Genomic DNA, 20,259 nt, shown 5'->3' on the forward strand with positions numbered 1-20,259 from the left:
GGGCGGAGGTGATCCAGAGGAGGAAGGGGCGAAGCAGCCGGGATTAGACCGTGGTCCGTGTGGGGAGCGCAGCGAGGGGTTGGTACCTGGGCTCGCAGGCCGTTTGACTCAACTGTGGCCGGGGACGCGCTGAGCATAGGAGGGTAGATATTTCAAAACGTAAACTTTTCGAGAGCGGTGTATTTGGGACGATCATCTCTGGGGAAAATGATGACAAAAAGATGTCCCATCTTGTTCTCCCCTAAAGCAAGCGCTGTTGGTGCACGCTGCCACCCGTGGAGTGTCCCCAAGCCGGGCTTCTCCGTTCTGCGCCGTCGAAAAAGAAAAACAATCTTTATTAAAGCCTCTCCGGCCAGATGGGGAAGAGGAGCCTCTGTGGCCCGAATGAACTTATGAGCTGGAGCAAAATTAGCTCTCTGCTCTTCAGTTTCTTAACACTTTAAAATATAGGGGCTGTGACATCCGTAGGACTACTGATCACAAAATGTGACCCCTTGCAAGGCACACAGCATGCCAGTGAGTGGGGAATTTGGGGGGGGGGGGGCGGTTACCGCCACAGTGTACACGTGTACTCACGGCTCATCAATTACTTACTGAGCACCTACTATACATAAGATTCATAAAGGGACAGGTACAGAGATAGAAGGGCTTCCCAGGTGGCGCTAGTGGTAAAGAACCAGCCTGCCAGCGCAGGAGACACAAGAGGCTGGTTTGAATCCCTGGGTCAGGAAAATCCCCTGGAGAAGGACATGACAACCCACTCCAGTATTCTTGCCTGGAGAATCCCTATGGGCAGAGGAGCCTGGAGGTCTACAGTCCGTGGGGTGGCAAAGAGTTGGACACGACTGAAGCCACTGAGCACACACACAAACAGAGACAGAAAGAGAGATTGCCTGCATTTATGAATATCTATATGGGGCGCCTCAGAGGCAAGCAGCCAGCATCCAAAGCGCAAGCCCAGGCATGAGGGGAGGAAGGTGATAGGGGGAAAACTAAGTAAACCAGGAGGAGCCTCCAGGCAGCCTCCATCCTCTCAGCCTTTGGGGAGAAGCTTGAACAGAAGGGGTAAAACAAGGTGTCACCAGTGTCTGTTTCCCTTCTCTACATATTCTGTGTCTGGACTGTATCCTCCTGCATTCCTAGGAGGCTTTCCCAAGGACTGATTGAGCAATTCTTATCCTAAGGCGGCCAAAGGTCACAGACCTCTTATTTCTTCAGTGAAATGTTCAGTGAAAATGTTCCTGCAGATGGGCATGTGATCTGGTGGGTGACCCATCTCCACTAGCAGTGACTGCCGAGCTTATTCCTTTACATTTTAAAATGTGGATATTGCCTGAGCACTCATGTCTAACTAGAACAGGGCAGCAGCCCAGAGGAGAAGTTGGAACGTAACCACACAGAGAGAATGCGTTGGTGATCCCTTGAGCCAGGGTTAGCACAGATGGGCTAATCCCTTCTATATGTAGCAGATCCAAATCCCAGCTGAGATTGTTTCTAATCAGTGCCTTCTTTTTAATAGTCAAGGACACTATGAAGTTAGAATCGTCCACTACCTCTTGTACACTCATAGTTGGCACAGAGAGTCTTCACATATGAAAATGGTGCTACTGATTTCCAAAAGCACAGGGACTGTGTGGCACTGAATGCTCCAATCATCACCCAGGCTCCCCTTCTTGACTTTAAGCACTCTGATATATCAGTGGAATTTCAAGTATAATCTAGATGGGTTTAAATCAAGTTTTTCCTGTTTGTCCAAAGATGGAGAAACAAAATCTTCACGTTGGAAGGGACCTGAGACATTGTCTACTTCAGCCATCTGTTTTTCAGACATAGAAGCTGAAATATGGCTGCTTTTTTTTTAGATTTTGGGTGCTGAGGTTTACCACTGTGTTCACTGAGGTATACTGACTTACTTCTGGCCATGATTGACATCCCCAGAGCAACCAGGAGAAAATATGCACCTGTGTCAGTTTCATATCCACTAATAAGGAATATGTAATAATACAAAGTGGGGCTTCCCAGGTGGTACTAGTGGTAAAGAAACCACCTGCCAATGCAGGTTAGACCTAAGAGATCCAGGTTTAATTCCTAGGTCGGGAAGGTCCCTCGGAGGAGTGCAGGGCAACCCACTGCAGTACTCTTGCCTGGAGAATCCCACAGACAGAGAAGCCTGGCAGGCTGCAGTCCACAGGGTCGCACAGAGTTAGACACAACTGAAGTGACTTAGCATGCACAATAATACAAGGCAGGTTATACATGTTCTATTTTTAATCTGAAAATTTATTTGATATGTATTACTGATTGATTTCTTATTTATTGTAAGCATCCCAGCCTTGAGAGACAGATGATGGATGGTATTCTGGTGACTTTTCAGTCATTTATCAATGCATGCGTGTATGCTCAGATGCTCAGTCATGTCCAACTCTTTGCAACTCTGTAGTATATAGCCCCCCGCCCCCCCCCCCCCCCCCCCCCCCGCCCCCAGGCTCCCTGTCTATGGGATTTCCCAGGCAGACTGAGTGGGTTGTCATTTCCTACTCCAGGGGATCTTCCCAACTCAGGGATCGAACCCACATCTCCTGTGTCTCCTGCATTGGCAGGCAGATTCTTTACCACTGAGCCACCTGGGAAGCCCCATTTATCAATGAATTTGTATTAAAAAATTAGTAGATACAGTGTCATATAGTAGTTAAGTTAATGCACCCTGGAACCAGACTGTTTTCCTGAAGGAGAAGTAGGCAGTTGCCCCATGGAAACAAGAACATTTGGGGAAAACACAGAATGTGTGCAAAGGCAGAGTCACGTATTGGGCAACAGAGTTCAGTGGGCTGAGAGTTGTGATCTGGGCTCTTTAGGATGGGGGAAAGAGAGCCACTGAAGGTCACAGGCAAATGGGGGCCTGGAGGTAAGGGTATCGGGATCTCAAGGGGCCCTGTGGACAGGTCTTCCTGTGCCACCAGGCCTCCTGAAAACAGAGAACTGGCCACTGAGATGAGGCAACTTCTCTGTTTCTCAGGGGCTGGTGGGTGGTCCTTGTTTGGCTCTTTCTATGGACCGGTTTCTTCTGCTTCTACTTGTAGGATCTTTCATAGATAGCTCCCACAGCATCCTCAGAAGAGTCTCTTAATTTCCTAAGGGAGGAATCTGGCCACACTGGTTGCAGCAGACTGGCTGGTCCCTGTGCTCTACCCATGAATCAGAGGCCCTCCCATGGCTAGGAGGCCAAGGTAGGGGTGGGAGGTACGCACAGGGATGCGGTCTCATTGGGGGCTGTGGATGGAGTAGATCCCGGAATAGAGTCATGGCAGGACATATGACTCTTTAGAAGCATCTGAAAGATGAGGAAATGAGTTTGTTCACAGGCACTCTGCTCAAGGGAAAACAAAAACTCTGGTTGAGTAAATTGGGTACTGCTAAGAAGGATCTTGTGAGTTTGGAAAAGGGGAACCAGAACCAGATCACACTTCGAAGTTTAGGGCTGCCATAGTCAGTTTGGGATTTGAAGAGAGGAATTCTGAAGGGCAGCCAAGAAACCAACTAGAAGATTCAAGCAATTGCCCATAACGGAAGAGGCTGATGACCTGAGCTAAGTCAGTTCTAATAGGAATATTAAGGAGCAGAAAATGTAGATTCAAGAAATAGGAGTTAAAAAGGAAAAAAAAATTAAAAATAACAGTGAAAGATGAGAGAAATGGCAGAATAGGAAGGGTAGTGATCATACAAGGAAATGATAAATTTTGGAGGTAGATCTGTTCTCAGCAGAGACCAGGTCCAAGATATGGTTGCAGGAGTGGTCACTAAAGTGCGAACAGGTGAACGAAGGTTCTCAGGGCAGAGGAGATCAAGGAACTGGGAATCCTGAGCAGGGCAGACATATGTTGATACACCTGCAACTTTTTATCATTAAAAAGCACCCTCACCTAATATGCTGCTCTGCCACTTGCCTCCTCTGTTTCATTCCATGTTGTTTTGCAATGCTGGTCAGGACACACTTAATTTATTTTGTCACGTTAATGGGCCACAACTTGAGTTAGAGGAAACACTGGGCCAGAGTGTTAGGTCATCTGTATGGAGAGTAAAGGCCTTGAGGTGGGGAGGCTGATGGAGTACTGCCGGAGTCACATAGCGAGGAAGAAGTCCTAGGTGATACACGCCGAGATCAAGGAATGAAGAGAGGGTGCCACATAGAAGAGGGTTTTGAAAGAGGGTGATAGGAACCACCACCTGGAGGCAGCAGTGGGGAGAATTCATGACCTTGAGATTTTCCCCTTAGCTTTCATTTCTCATACAAAGGTCAAAATGTCCCTCACGCTAATCAGGTAGGTTCTATTAATACACACTCTTCTTTTACAGAAGAAGAAGGGTTAAATAACTTGCACTTACAGGAACTTGTAGAGATTCAAACCAGTCCCTTAAGCACTAAATGCAAAAGACCCCTGGAGAGTTTTGCAACCTGATAAAACAGCCCATTCTGTATCCTGTTGTTTGCTGGGAGATGCAACTTGATTTTGTGACTGGAGGACCAGGAGGCCAGCCTCTTGCTCTCTTCAACTTCCCCTTTTCTAACCTGTACGAACACATGTAGGAGTGAATATTTTCACAAAGCAGAAATGTGCAAAGCCATTGATTTTTACTTTTTTTTTTCTCTAGGCAATTTTTATAGCCCTGAGTAATGAGCCATTCTGCTAATCTGGAGATCTGGAATTTAAGTAAAAGTATGATCAGATCCTGGTTTAGCCGCCCTGCCTGGTCATCAGCCACTCCAGCCCTCAGGCTGTTTCTTCCATCTCCATCTATCATCTTTCAGAGTCTCTTCCACTTTATACTTTTCTCATCCCAGTTTCTCTAAATGGCTCCTTTCCTCACATGTCTTTGAGAGTCAGCAGAGACTTCCAGTTTTTCTGGTCCTTTTTACTCTTTCTCATTAAGTTCCTAACCTCTTTTCCTGTTGTTGGTTGTCGCAGTAACTGATACTACAGAGCATCGATTTCAAGCCAATTACCAGAAAGACTGAGCCACACAGAGCTTGGTGGTGCCCGCGGCATCCCTTCTTTGAGCTAACAATTTGCTTATTTATACCAGGGTTTCTGAAGAAACAGTCCCTTTGTTCTGCCTCTTCTGAATCCATCCCTATGTGATGAATCTTCATATGATCCATCAAAGTAATGTATCAGAGACATTTATAGACTCTTGTCTCCATTTTCTTTTAGAAATTATCCTTGAAATCCTTTTATGAGATGTTCCAAAACAAAGCTAGGGACATAAATTATATTTTTTAATTGATCAGCGTGAAAAGAAATATTATAGCTCATAAAAGAAAACAAACACAAGAACACCTTATAAACACTATAGTAAGCCAGTTAGGATAGAATATTTTATAAAGTCACTCAAGAAAACTGGAGGAACAACATTAGAATTTCTATAAGTTGGGTTCTGTGATACAGAGCTAAACAAAACAGACAAGAGTTTTCATACGTGGCCACATGACTTTTTAATTTATGATACTTCCCAGATTACTGCAGCTCCAAAGACATATGCTAATCAAAGGTTTCGTTATTTCTGGCTCCTCACATCTTGTCTTGAGAACTTTCCCTTTCAACTATGAAAATATAAACAGAAAATTCGAAGTGATTATTTAACTATAAACATTGTTGTCTTATTTTGCTGCTATTTTTCACTATCCATGTCCAAAGTTAGTATTTGTTTTTCTCTTATTATCATTTATAAAGCGGCCATAGTGACTGAGGTAATCCTTACCAGGATGCTATGAGGACAGCATTATTATTAAGTCCATCATGCAGATGGAGAAACCAAGGCAGATACTCCAAGTTCAAGCATTTCTACCCTAAAAGAAGTGCTCAGTGGTTTGCCAGGGTCTTTTTCCCACAGTGTTAGCCTTGGTCAGTTAACAGGGCATATGGGCATTGACCAGAACAGTCTCATAGGACTCCATGCTCAGCAAGGCATTGTCCTTGTGGTTTAATTCTCTCTGGTTTGGGGTCTTGGAATTCTTAGTAACTTTTATTTCTGAATTTGTTCTTTGGGCATGAAATCCTGTGGAACAATGGAGCACAAGCCAGGAGTTTAAAATGAAAGTGTTAGTCACTCAGTCATGTCCGACTCTTTGTGACCCCATGGACTGTAACCCACCAGGCTCCTCTGTCCATGGGATTCTCCAGGCAAGAATATTTGAGTGGGTTGCCATTACCTTCTCCAGGGGATCTACCTGATCCAAGGTTTGAACCTGGGTCTCCCACATTACAGACAGATTCTGTACTGTCTGAGTCACCAAGCTCAGCCCCATTTCATGTCAGCTCCTTGTTGTGGTCTGTGCTGGAGTTGGAAAAGCATTTCCAGACACAGAGTATTTCAGAAGGGAGGTTTACAAAGAGCAAGAAGGAGAGATAATGAGGGCTCTGCAAATGCAGCAGACCAGGGAGAGCCCACCAGACCCTGTTAGAACAGTGGGTCACCTCAAGGGAGAACCAATGCTTTTTGTGGGTTAGTAGCCAATTTTTGCAGCCTCAAAACAGAAAATTCCTGCTAGAAGAGTGTTATTAGGTTATTGTCTAGGGCACTCTAGAGTGAATACTGGAGTGGGTATTTTTACCTCACATGGGTAAGGATCCTTACCTTACATGGCTGGTAAGGATCAGGGGGCTTTGGACAACAGTTACAGTGGGGCTCGGCCAGTTCCCAGAGATGACCTTGGTGCTGGCCTCCATATCTGTGGCCTTAGCACAAAGCTTTGTACCTGTTGGGATAGGGCTCCATACTCCTCACCAAACTGGGGTGGTTTTCAGCCTCCTCATCCATGCTCCTGTACTCTGCCCACCGTGACAACCAGGTTGCACTGGGGCTGGGGAACGGGAGGCCCAGGGCCTGGAAGTGGGCGGCCAGTGTTCTCCAGGGACAAGATAAGGCTGCTGTCCCCTCTGAGTGGCAGCACCACTGCAGGTTCCATGGGGACTGAGTGGGGACTTATCATCTTTCCACAGTCCAGGGACTAAGTATGTTCCCAGTGATTTCCACCTCAGAGGTTGCAGCCCTTCTTGGGCCTACAGAAAGTGGAGACTGACTGGACCTCCCTGTCCCCGCCAGGGCCCCACCTTTTCATTTTACTCTGAGGTCTGCAAATTAGGTAGCTGAGTAAGAAGCATGGGGACTGTTTTGGGGTGAATTGTGTCCCTCTCAAAATTATGTTTAAGTTCTAACCCCCAAATACCTCAGAATGAGACCTTGTTTGGAGACAAGGTCATTACAGATATAATCAAGTTATAATGAAGTGATTAGGGTGAGCCCTAATTTGACTGATGTCTTCATAAAGAAGAGGAGATTTGGACACAGAAATATGAATAAAGAGTAGATGATAGGAAGAGATACCAGGAGAAGACAGACATCTTCAAGCAAGGAAAGAGGCCTGGAACAGACCTTTCCCTCACAGGCCTCCAAGGAGCCAACCCAGCTGATACCTTGATTTTTGACACGTAATCTCCAAATCTATGACACAGCCTATTTCTGTTTAAGTCACTTAGTCAGTGACACTTTGTGACGGTAGCCTTAGCAAACAAATACAAGGACTAACATTATGTCTACCATTCGAAGTTTGGATTTGGTTTTGTTTTCATTTCTGTCTTTCACTTAGCAAAGCAGATAAAATGGAGAAAGTGAAAGTGTTAGTTGCTCAGTCATGTTTTACTCTTTGCGACCCCATGGACTGTAGCCTACCAGGCTCCTCTGTCCATGGGATTCTCCAGGCTAGAATTCTAGAGGGGGTAGCCATTGCCTTCCCCGGGGGATCGTCTGGACCCAGGGATCAAACCCAGGTCTCCCACACTGCAGGCAGATTGTTTACTGTCTGAGCCACCAGGGAAGCTCAGCATAAACACTTTTGCTTTCAGTAACGTCACATCATTCCCAGGGCTGTTCGGTTGTTGGTGGAGTTTTCTTTTTTTCTTTGTTTTGATGACCCAGTCTTTGAATTGCATCCTCCCAGGGTTTCAACACAAAGACATTGTTGAGGGAAGTTTATGACTTACTTGTCCTGTCTTAATGTCCTATCTTACTATTTCTTGCCATCACATGCTTTTTTGTAACAAGGCTCCCTGGTGACTGAGATGGTATATTTTCAACACAGTCTATAAGATGATAACAGAGCCACTGTGAATAATGATTTTTACATAAGCAATGTCTGTTAGAGACTTCAGAGTTAAATAAAGACAGAAATAATGGAGGAATAGATGAAGAGCTAAAAGGAAATGTTTTTAACTCAGTTGAAAATTTTACCTGTAAGATTCACAGACACAGTGAAGAACTTTGAAAGAGAGAAGATTTTCTGTGGGGGTCTGCTGCTGCTAAGTTGCTTCAGTCGTGTCTGACTCTGTGCGACCCCACAGACGGCAGCCCACCAGGCTCCACTGTCCCTGGGATTCTCCAGGCAAGAACACTGGAGTGGGTTGCCATTTCCGTCTCCAATGCATGAAAGTGAAAAGTGAAAGTGAAGTCGCTCAGTCATGTCCGACTCTTAGCGACCCCATGGACTGCAGCCTACCAGGCTCCTCCATCCATGAGATTTTCCAGGCAAGGGTACTGGAGTGGGGTGCCATCGCCTTCTCCATCTGTGGGGGTCAGCTACTGCTAAAGATGAGATGGACGGAAAGGGAGCGGGAGGGATGGAATGAGAGTGGCCAAGGGGCAGGGGCAGTCTGGAAGGGTTAGTCCACTTCACACAGAGGTTGGTGAAAGGCAATTTGAGTCCTGACAAAACTGGAGCTCGTCAGAGCTGATGAAGCCAGGTTTCATTCCTCCTGCATGTGAGAAAGAGTATTGTATGCCTTGTGGAACTGAGTGATGATCTGGGGAGATCAGAAAGAAAGGGGAAGCGAATACGTGAAAAGGTTTAGCAAGAGGGGTCCCACAGGCCTGTGGAGGTGATGATTACCCAGGTTCAGAAGCTTCCGGAGAATAAAGAAGGCTCAATGTCAAGGATGATGCCAGGGCAGGAAAAGAGAAGGAAGTTCTGAGACAGGACAAGGGGATATTTTAAAACGTGCTCAGCTTTTTAGCTCATTTTATTAGGTTGGCCCAAAAGTTCACTCGGGTTTTTCTGTTACTTGTTATGGAAAAATCCAAATGAACTTTTTGGCCAACCCAACAGAAACCAGTTGATAGGAAGCCTATCAAGTTGATAAGCACTATCAGATTGTCAAGAGATAAACACCACATCTCAGATGATCTGGGATAAAATGCAAATATTCATGCAGAGAGGGCCAGGAAGGACAGACACATTTTCCCTTGATTTTGTCTTTCAAGTACAACGCACAGGCTGCAAACATCAGAAATTCCTTGCTTACTGGTTTGGAAAGACATATTAAGAATTCCGCTTCCCTGCATCGTTCAGCCATGAACGGGACTTGATTCACTCACACAGCATCCCTTCCTGCTGCAGTCATCTGAGTAAGGGAAACAATAACATCTGAATCTGACTCACTGGACAGGACAAACCTAAATTTGTGTAGCTGGGAAATGCCGATACATCTCAAGAGAGAAATTGCTCACCTTTAGATTGGTTTCAGGGCAGTGATCTCCCTGCCCCGCATACCTCCCAGATCCTTTTCATGCTAAAATTGAGATAGTGTCAGAACAGCCAAGAACTGGACAGATTCAAGAGCTGATCCTGGGGCAGGAAGTGCGTGAGCTGTGTGAGCAGATGGAGTAGAAGAGGGTTAAACCCCGGGGAATGGGGTAGGAGATTGAAATTGGATTGCAGTTGGCAAGCAGTGGCTTCCTAATAGCTTGTCTTAAACATAGCACTTGATGTGAACCGTGCATCTGAACTTTTCCTTCCACTTCCCTTAACGTGGCCAGCTTATACATCAGCTGGCTTAGTTGCCACTGTCATGGTGTTTTCCACCATAAAAGGAGCATTTTTTTTTCCAATGAATTGTTTCATTGTTTTAAGGTTTTTTTTTTTTTTAATTGAAAGAACATACATCTCACCAAGGCTTACCATTTCAAATCATATTTATGTAACACTTCATACCTCAGCTTGTTCTAAGAGGAGCTGCTTAAAGTAGAAAGTGAAAGTGAAGTCGCTCAGTCGTGTCTGACTCTTTGCGACCCCGTGGACTATAGCCCACCAGGCTCCTCTGTCCATGGGATTCTCCAGGCAAGAATGGGTTGCCATTTCCTTCTCCAGGGGATGTTCCCGATCCAGGGATCGAACCCAGCTCTCCTGCATTGCAGGCAGACGCAGGCAGACGCTTTAACCTCTGAGCCAAGTAGAAGGTGACACTAAAAGGCAGGTGGAGGTGGGCAGAAGGGGTGCTGAGCATGAAGTGGAAGGGCCTCAAGAGGAACTTCCTGCAGGGACTCCCAGCTGGCATTTTTCCAACACTAATTACAGCCTGAGGCTTTAGACCCCAACCTCATGGTATGGTAGGAATCAGCAGGCAACTGACAACCCATGTATCTGAAGCCAGAAAACAAGACATTGCAACTCCCTTTTCCAGGCTTCTCCGGTTCTATCAATCACCATGTCCTGTCATTTCTTCCCTCCTTGAATTATCTCTCAAGAGACTAGAGTCTAATCAGTCTCTTTCTTTCTCATCACCACCAGTTGAACTAATATCTCTGTCTCTCTTGCCGGATCAAAGCAGAAGTCTTCAGAATGTTCTCCATCCTGCACATGGGCTGTCTCATCCCAGCTAAGTGAGAACTCCAGCGCAGGAACTTGGACATTTGTCTCACACCTACACTCTCCTAAAACAATTCTGAGCACACAAAAAGTGCTCAATAAATGTTTTTATCAAATGATTCACATTCCACACCATAGCCTCAGTCACGGCTTCTCTTGTTCCAAAAGCTCCTTTTCATCTGAATAATGTACAGATTTTTGAATAAAATTTAAGTTCCTCATAAAATGGTCCCAAACCACCTCTTTCCAACCTCATATTCTACAACCACTGAACACTTTTATATAGTGAGGCTCTCATCACCCTTAGAGCTGATTATTTTCATCGCCTCTGACTCTGGTAACTTTTGCTCTGTCCACAATTTTCCTGGTGTGACCCTTCACCTCTCCATCTATACTTTCTCCACTACCTGAACTCCGTCTCTGTAAAGAGGATAGGCACCCATGCTGGTCTAGTTCACCAGTGTACCCCCATATGCAACACATATTAGGTCCCTAATAAATGTTGAATGAAAATGCCTCTTGTGTGTGTGTGTTCTTGTGAGATTGATTGATTTTTCTGATCTTCTAGACCAAACTGACACCTTCTAGATGCTGGTTTCCTCCTATTGTGATTATACCTCTTATGTCAAAATATATTTTGGAATTAAGTTGTGGTTCTTCCTGTACATTTCATGATGCACTCCCAGGGAGAACATCAGTTTCTTGAGTGCAAACACTGATATATGTATCCTATCTGCAGGGCTCCTCAGTTCAGTTCAGTTCAGTCACTCAGTCGTGTCCGACTCTTTGCGACCCCATGAATCGCAGCACGCCAGGCCTCCCTGTCCGTCAGCAGGGCTCCTAGCACGTGCCACATTAGACCCTCCATTAATGTCTGTTTGAAATCTCAAGTCTCCCACTTCCAGTTGTTGTTGTTCTGTCGCTCAGTCACATCTGACTCTTTGCAACCCCTTGGACCTGCATTATGCCAGGCTTCCCTGTCCTTCACCATCTCCCAGAACTTGCTCAATTTATGTCCACTGAGTCAATCTTGCCCTCTGTCATCCCCTTCTCCAGCATCAGGGTCTTTTCTAAGGAGTCAGCTCTTCATATCAAGTGGCCAAAGTATTGGAGCTTCAACTTCAACATCAGTCCTTCTAATGAATATTCAGTATTGATTTCCTTTAGGATTTACTGGTTTGATCTCCTTGGTGTCCAAGGGACTCTCAAGAGTCTTCTCCAAACCACAACTCAAAAGCTTCAATTCTTTGGTTTTCAGCCTTCTTTATGGTCCAGCTCTCACATCCATACATGACTACTGGAAAAACTATAGCTTTGACTAGACGGACCTTTGTTGGTAAAGTAATGTCTTTGCTTTTTAGCATGCTGTCTAGATTAGTCATAGCTTTTCTTCCAAAGAGCAAGCATCTTTCAATTTCATGGCTACAGTCACCATCTGCAGTGATTTTGGAGTCCGAGAAAATAAAATCTGTCACTGTTTCCACTGTTTCCCCATCTATTTGCCATGAAGTGATGGGACCAGATGCTATCATCTTTGTTCTTTGAATGTTGAGTTTTAAGTCAGCTTTTTCACTCTCCTCTTTTACCTTCATCAAGAGGCTCTTAAGCTCCTCTTTGTTTTCTGCCATAAGGGTGGTGTCATCTGCATAAGGCTGTATATTGTCACCCTGCTTATTTAACTTATATGCAGAGTACATCATGCAAAATGCCAGGCTGGATGAAGCACAAGCTGGAATCAAGATTGCCAGAAGAAATATCAATAACCTCAGAGGACACTGCTTCAAGTTATTTGGCAATAATCTACAGCAGTTCATTTTTTTCTTTCTAGGTTACAAATTAATGCATGTAAATAGAGCTAGACCTACATGGTTCTCACTAAGTATATGAATATAGAACTTCTAAGTAAAAAATAACATTTGGGAAAAAAACGTATAAGGATGATTCAAGTAAATGAGCTTTATGGTCTCATCCAGCGCTGAAGTTCATGGTTCTGGGTTTATGGGGAGTTAGTTTCTGCCACGTCTATGTCCCTTCCAGTGCTGTTCTGCTGTCTCCTCCCTGGGAAATGGACCAGTTCATGTATACACACACTCTTTCCATCTAGAAAGGTCTGATGCACTGAGGGGCCATGTCCACCTCACTCATGTCATCACTTGAAGATCCAGTCAAGTGTTTTAAATTCTAGTCCTTTCCTTTTTCTAATTTTTCATTATTTGTTTTTAAAGATTTATTTTACAGTGTTATCTGTGGAACTGATGAAACTCCCTTCTTTTCATTAACTGGGAGAATTTGCATGATTCCAGAACAAATAGATATAGTTTTAGAGAGCAAATATTCAAGCAAATGACTCTTCTGTCTATCTCTGGTACCCTACACAGTGTCTTCCACATAGTCAGCACCCAGGGAATGCTTGTTGAATGAATGAATGAAGAAATGAATGAATAAGGAAATTCTCCTTCCATTCCTTAGAAAAGTACATGTCATCCTGTGGGACCAAAGGGTGGATCTAAAATGATCTCCTTTCCAGAGGAACTCAGAAGCAGAAAGTAGAAACACTAGTTTCAATGGATTTTGTTTTTTAAGGATGAAAATTAGTTTATAAGTTACTTCTAGTAAATCAATCCTTTTTCTCTTCCTAAACTTATAATTATGAAGGGATGTACAGTAGCATTTTATTGCAAAGAGATTTAGTAATTCTGGCAGTACTTCATTAATCACTTAATCAGTGTTCAAGCAGAACTGATGTCCTTGACATCTATAATCAATCTTGATTCCTCCCACATTTGATCTTCATCCTTTCTGAAATCTGTCTACAGACTCTAAGGACTGGTGGCTTATTTTCACATCATGTTTTTGTTAGAGACGACTCTTATGCACATATGATAATAATCAGAATATTGCTACCTATATTGGGTCTCCTCGTAGTCTATTTGAAAACAGTTGCTTTCTCTTCAGTGAATTTATGGAGATTAATGGTGCTAGCACCAGATTCCATTATAGCTTAATGGGAAAATGGGATTGGGCCATTTTTTAGCTTAGTGCGACATACTATTCTTTTGGAGATGGCATGTTTATTGTTATTAGTAAGCCAGAGCTACTTGTTTATGATACATTCTGAAGAACTTTTCCAAAGCCACATCCTAAAGGCAGCTGGGTGTAGAAATGTGATAGCACCCTAAAACTGAGCAGCATGGAGTTAAGTTTGTCTAACATCTTCTGCTTTGGAAAGGTATTTTTATGACCACTGGTGGGACTGAGTTCTAATTCTCTCTCTCCTTTTCTCTTAACACTTCATAATTTGGATATTTTAAAATGTTATTCCTCTAAAATTTCAGTGATATATAATTTTCATGTCCATGTACTTACAGACCACTCATTGACCCATCCATACACTGCTTGTCAACATCAAGTATTTTTGTCTTTCTTGTAATAGTTGCAATATAGACTTTACAGTTAAATAGTGTGGAAGATGAACAGATGAAGACTCAGTTCATAATGACACATGCATTTAAACAAGTGAGACAAAGATTTTGTCATCTGGTTGCTTGAGGAGCCTTTTTCCTTCATAAAAGTTGATAACATGGTATTTCAGGATTGTTTAAAAACCTGACTTCAGGCTCTACTACAAAGCCACAGTTATCAAGACAGTATGGTACTGGCACAAAGACGGAAATATAAATCCACGCACATATGGACACCTTATCTTTGACAAAGGAGGCAAGAATATACAATGAACTAAAGACAATCTCTTTAACAAGTGGTGCTGGGAAATCTGGTCAACTACTTGTAAAAGAATGAAACTAGAACACTTTCTAACACCATACACAAAAATAAACTCAAAATGGATTAAAGATCTAAACGTAAGACCAGAAACTATAAAACTCCTAGAGGAGAACATAGGCAAAACACTCTCTGACATACATCACAGCAGGATCCTCTATGACCCACCTCCCAGAATATTGGAAATAAAAGCAAAAATAAACAAATGGGACCTAATTAAACTTAAAAGCTTCTGCACATCAAAGGAAACTATTAGCAAGGTGAAAAGCCAGCCTTCAGAATGGGAGAAAATAATAGCAAATGAAGCAACTGACAAACAACTAATCTCAAAAATATACAAGCAACTCCTACAGCTCAACTCCAGAAAAATAAATGACCCAATCAAAAAATGGGCCAAAGAACTAAATAGACATTTCTCCAAAGAAGACATACAGATGGCTAACAAACACATGAAAAGATGCTCAACATCACTCATTATCAGAGAAATGCAAATCAAAACCACTATGAGGTACCATTTCACACCAGTCAGAATGGCTGCGATCCAAAAATCTACAAGCAATAAATGCTGGAGAGGGTGTGGAGAAAAGGAAACCCTCTTACACTGTTGGTGGGAATGCAAACTAGTACAGCCACTATGGAGAACAGTGTGGAGATGCCTTAAAAAACTGGAAATAGAACTGCCTTATGATCCAGCAATCCCACTGCTGGGCATACACACTGAGGAAACCAGAATTGAAAGAGACACGTGTACCCCAATGTTCATCGCAGCACTGTTTATAATAGCCAGGACATGGAAGCAACCTAGATGTCCATCAGCAGATGAATGGATAAGAAAGCAGTTGTACATATACACAATGGAGTATTACTCAGCCATTAAAAAGAATACATTTGAATCAGTTCTAATGAGGTGGATGAAACTGGAGCCTATTATACAGAGTGAAGTAAGCCAGAAAGAAAAACACCAATACAGTATACTAACGCATATATATGGAATTTAGAAAGATGGTAACAATAACCCTATGTACGAGACAGCAAAAGAGACACTGATGTATAGAACAGTCTTATGGACTCTGTTGGAGAGGGAGAGGGTGGGAAGATTTGGGAGAATGGCATTGAAACATGTATAATATCATGTATGAAACGAGTTGCCAGTCCAGGTTCAATGCACGATACTGGATGCTTGGGGCTAGTGCACTGGGATGACCCAGAGGGATGGTATGGGGAGGGAGGAGGGAGGAGGGTTCAGGATGGGGAACACATGTATACCTGTGGCGGATTCATTTAGATATTTGGCAAAACTAATACAATTTTGTAAAGTTTAAAAAACAAATAAATAAAAATTTAAAATGAAAAAAAAAGAGAGAAAAAATAAAAATAAAAACTCTGCACCCACCATGTGTTACAGAAGCAAACTAAGTTGGACTTTTGTGATAATGTTAGAAGTCTTGGGTGGCATGCTTAAATTAGTATTCTACAAGTGTTCAACCAAACCTACAGCTGGATCTGCAGACCAAGAATCAAGAAGCCAGAAGGATAATAATGACAATAGTAACAACCTACATTTACTGAGGTCCTCCCATTCGAAGGTAGTGTGTGGTGTACTCTGCATGAGCTCTTTAATGAAATACTCTTAACATCCCTATGAGATCAGTGTCATACATATTCCCAGTTCAAAGAGGAAAGGCAAGACTCACAGGCATCAGGAAATTTGCCCAGAGTTACAAGGCTGGTCTGTGGTGGGTCTACCTGATTCCACAGCTCTTAGCGCCCAGTCAGGCAGTCTATCCACCTATCTTAGGTGTGTGAACTGAGGCCCAGAGGGCTATGGTACAGCCAGTAAATTGCAGAGCTGGATATATTTGAACGTACATATTAGATAGAAGCTAAACTATAGAACAATTATAGTAAAATAATTATCCTTTTGTGAAAACTTAATGGAACTTTGGGCTAGCTAGTTAGTAGATTATAATAGAAATTAAGGTTAACATTTTACCCAGGCATGAAAAGATGAATAGAGAGTTGGAGAGAATGTTAATAATTATCAGAGTCCACATCAAATTGGCGAGAGGTAGATTTGATCTTAAATGACTATTACAAATAACCACACAGACATGGGCTTCATTAGGAAAACAAATTTCCTGATCTAAATGAAATCTCCCTAAAACCATTCATTCTCTGCCTCCACCCCCTTCTCTTTTGCTCTGATGTATGGTGATCAAAGCAATTTTCTGACAACTAATTCAACTCCTCAAATATATGGTTATAAATAACACTATCATTTATTAAATGAAGTATAGCTTCCATTAATACATTGACAATCTTTTTTTAACAGTTTCTTAAGTGATTTTGATTACTGTAAATCAGTTCTTCTTGACATGAGCAACTTTAGAAAAGCCAAAAGAACTTTTATCAAAATGAAGCATTGTTCTCACGCACCAATACATAAGAGCTTCATTCTGCACTGTTTGAAATCTCTAGAAGGCTCTGCCTGTGTTCCCTATGCCGCTGCCACAGGACATGCCTGGCCCTAAACCACAGTTGTTTTAAGGGAACCTGATAATATCCCTTTAGATTTTTGAAGAATGGACAGGAAGTAAGATGTTTAAGAGCAGAGCCTAGCGAACAGGAGAACAAAAGAACTCTTGGACCTGACCAGATGGTCAGAGCTAAGTAACCCAGCAACCATGAGCCTGGGTAAGCAGCACCCGCCAGTGTTTGAGTGAGTGAGTGAGTGAGTGAAGTTGCTCAGTCGTGTCTGACTCTTTGCGACCCTGTGTAGCCCACCAGGCTCCTCCGTCCATGGGATTCTCCAGGCAAGAATACTGGAGTGGGTTGCCATTTCCTTCTCCAGGGGATCTTCCCGACCCAGGGATTGAACCCAGGTCTCCTGCATTGCAGGCAGATGCTTTAACCTCTGAGCCACCAGGGAAGACAGTGTGTTTAATCAACATCAAACATTTACTGAACTTCGATGATGTGCTCAGGACACTCTGAACTTATACTGAAGAAATCAGATGTGATTTCCACCTTCAGAAAACCTGTGGGAAGACGTATTCATAGTTATTGCGTCATAGGTGCCTTCCAGGCTGACAGCTTGAAGTAAAGTCACATAATGAGTGGAGAGATACCACATAAGCCCTGTCTTGGTCCAGGCAGCTTGTCCACAGGAAACTCATCCAGATCCTTTCTTCTGGCTCCCTGGGGTTGGAGGCTCAGGGGTGTATCACGAAATGCCTATTCCCTCCCCGCCCCAGGTGGGCCTGTGTGGTCTGAGTCCCGTCGTGGTGCTCTTGTATCTTCTCATGTAGCTAGGTGAAGGACCTCAGCTAGTGTCCTGGGCATTTGTGTGCTGTGGCCAGCCCCACCCACCCTCCTCCTCTCTCAGGAGGAGGCTGACCCCAGAGCAAATGTCCCCGTCTTTCTACTTCTGATGGGCCCAGCACAGAAAACAAATGTGGGGAAGCATTTTTGCTCACAAGCACTGGGTCTCCTGTCAAAACACAAAGAAACCCTTGAATTCTATCCTTTGGGTGTCCTGCAGAAATTTGATGGGGAAAATGTTCATTTCAGTGGCTCTTGATTGAGCTGCCAAATTCCTAACATTCAGGCACTTGTCTGGAAAAAAAAAAATGTCACCATACCCCTAAGCACCCAGTGTGTCTCTGCTGTAGCCCTGAGTATTGTTAGCAGGCCTCTCTCTCCAGTTGCGGCGAGCTCCTTTTCCATCAGTGCTGTTCCCGAGTGGATCCACAAGCAGCCCTTGTTACTGGGGGGGCCAATCCAGTCTTAGAGCAGAGGTTTGCCATTAGCTCCAGCAAGTCCGTGTATGCCTCCCAAGAAACTCCTTTGATTTGTACAAATCAAGCCCTTGTTGTGAACCCTGCCCATTCAACTTCAGACCTGTTTGAGATGCAATAGCTGTTGGTGTGACATGTCACAGCTCAGACATGCACATTGGGATCCCCCTGACACTGGTTAATTGTATATGAAGACTCTCTACTATATCTTCTATTTTGCTGTTTCAGATAAAGGAATCTTCATTATCCAAAGTGAGAACCTCGAGAAATGTATTCAAGCCAGCAAATCTACACTGACCCTGGAGAACTGCAAACCACCCAACAAGTACATGCTGTGGAAGTGGGTTTCAAACCACCGCTTATTTAACATCGGAGGCAGTGGCTGCCTGGGCCTGAACGTGTCTAGTCCAGAGCAGCCACTGAGCATATACGAGTGTGATTCCACCCACGTTTCCTTGAAGTGGCACTGTAACAAGAAGACGATCACAGGCCCACTCCAGTACCTGGTCCAGGTGAAGCAGGACAACACGCTTGTGGCCTCAAGGAAATATCTCCATAAGTGGGTTTCCTATATGTCCGGCGGTGGAGGCATTTGTGACTATCTGCACAAAGGTAAAAAATAATGTCAACCAAAGTACACATGAAATGATATAATAAAGATTTGTGAAATATATGAAAGAGGTACACAGCCCCTGGGACCTCAAGGAACTTCTGCTAAATAGGTTTGAGTTGCTTACTTGCTTATTGTAAAAAGATTGCCAGAGTCTTAGAACAGATTTGCCAAATTCTGCTAAAGAAGCAGAACTTTGAATTTAAAGGTATTAAGGGAGAAAACACTTAAATAACTTTGGGAATCAGTGGAAAGGAGAAAGAACAGAAAGATGAGGGAGAGAGAAAATCAAAGTAGAAGGAAAAGATTTTTGAAGTTAAAAGCCTTGTCAGGATAAATATAATAAGAGCCTCTCAGGCCAACATTCCTTTTATTGTAGAAAGTCAGTTCTGTGTATGAAGCATGTGTGCAGGGCACCCCAGTGTCTCCTAAGACCAGGCTGGCATCTGTGTGGTGGGCATGTCAAGGCGTTAAAGGCAGACTGTTGTCAGACGTTATTTGCTGTGTGTCGGGGAGTGGGAGGGGTTTCCTGGGTGTCTCAGTGGTAAAGAATCCACATGTTAACACAGGAGACGCAAGAGACACAGGTTTGATCCCTGGGTTGGGAAGATCCTCTGGAGATGGAAATGGCAACCCACTCCAGTATTCTTGCCTGTAAATCCCATGGGCAGAGGAGCCCGGCAGGCTGCAGTCCATGGGGTCGCAAAGAGTCAGACACACTGAATGACTAAGCAACATCAGCAACAAACAAGGGAGTAGGAAAGCGTGGTTTTGGTGGCAGGTAAGTGGAGGTGTTTCCATTTTCCATAGTTCTGTGATATCTGGCATTTTAAAACAAAGAAAAAGAGACAAAGACAGCTGCTTACTTCTGAAATTCTGAACCCTCAAACCTGTTTGTCAGGTTTTGTTATGTAGCTCTGTTCAGTCATTCATCCGTCCATTCACTGGCCTTCACACACTCATGGAACACGGACTATTTCTGGGCTGGCATCTGATTTACAAAGGCCAGCGAGACAGGAATGGTCCCTGCCCTTCTGGTACTTTGTAGAATAATGCCTCAATAAGAGCTTCGACTTCTAAAAACTGTAGGAAGCAGAGAAAGGAGCTCCTAAAATCTAAAGCAAGACTTCCTCCTGTACCTACAAGAAATGAGTAAAGAGACACAGAGACAAGAGTAAGCCATTTTTCAGGACTCACTAAAATAAAGCAAGTGCTGCAAACCAGCACTCTGAATAATCTCCAGTTCCAAGGAAGAATTTGGCTTTTTGTTTCATGTGAACATTTCAGCCAAATACCCACACTCACAATGCATGCAGGGGAAGACTAGGTAGAAGGCAGAGGATGTGTCCTGGAATAGCAGCAGTTTCCAAACAGCT

General features: G+C 43.6%; 1 protein-coding gene across 1 annotated transcript in view; it reads left to right on the forward strand.

Annotated features, from left to right (window-relative positions):
- Window positions 1-20,259, forward strand: part of PLA2R1 (phospholipase A2 receptor 1) — a 133,494-nt gene that overhangs the window by 432 nt on the left and 112,803 nt on the right. Inside the window, 1 exon segment of the mRNA NM_175051.1 lies at window positions 18,502-18,885. Within this exon segment, the coding sequence (NP_778221.1) occupies window positions 18,502-18,885 (384 nt within the window).

Source organism: Bos taurus, chromosome 2, assembly GCF_002263795.3.
Source record: "Bos taurus isolate L1 Dominette 01449 registration number 42190680 breed Hereford chromosome 2, ARS-UCD2.0, whole genome shotgun sequence".
NCBI classification, from domain to species: domain Eukaryota; kingdom Metazoa; phylum Chordata; class Mammalia; order Artiodactyla; family Bovidae; genus Bos; species Bos taurus.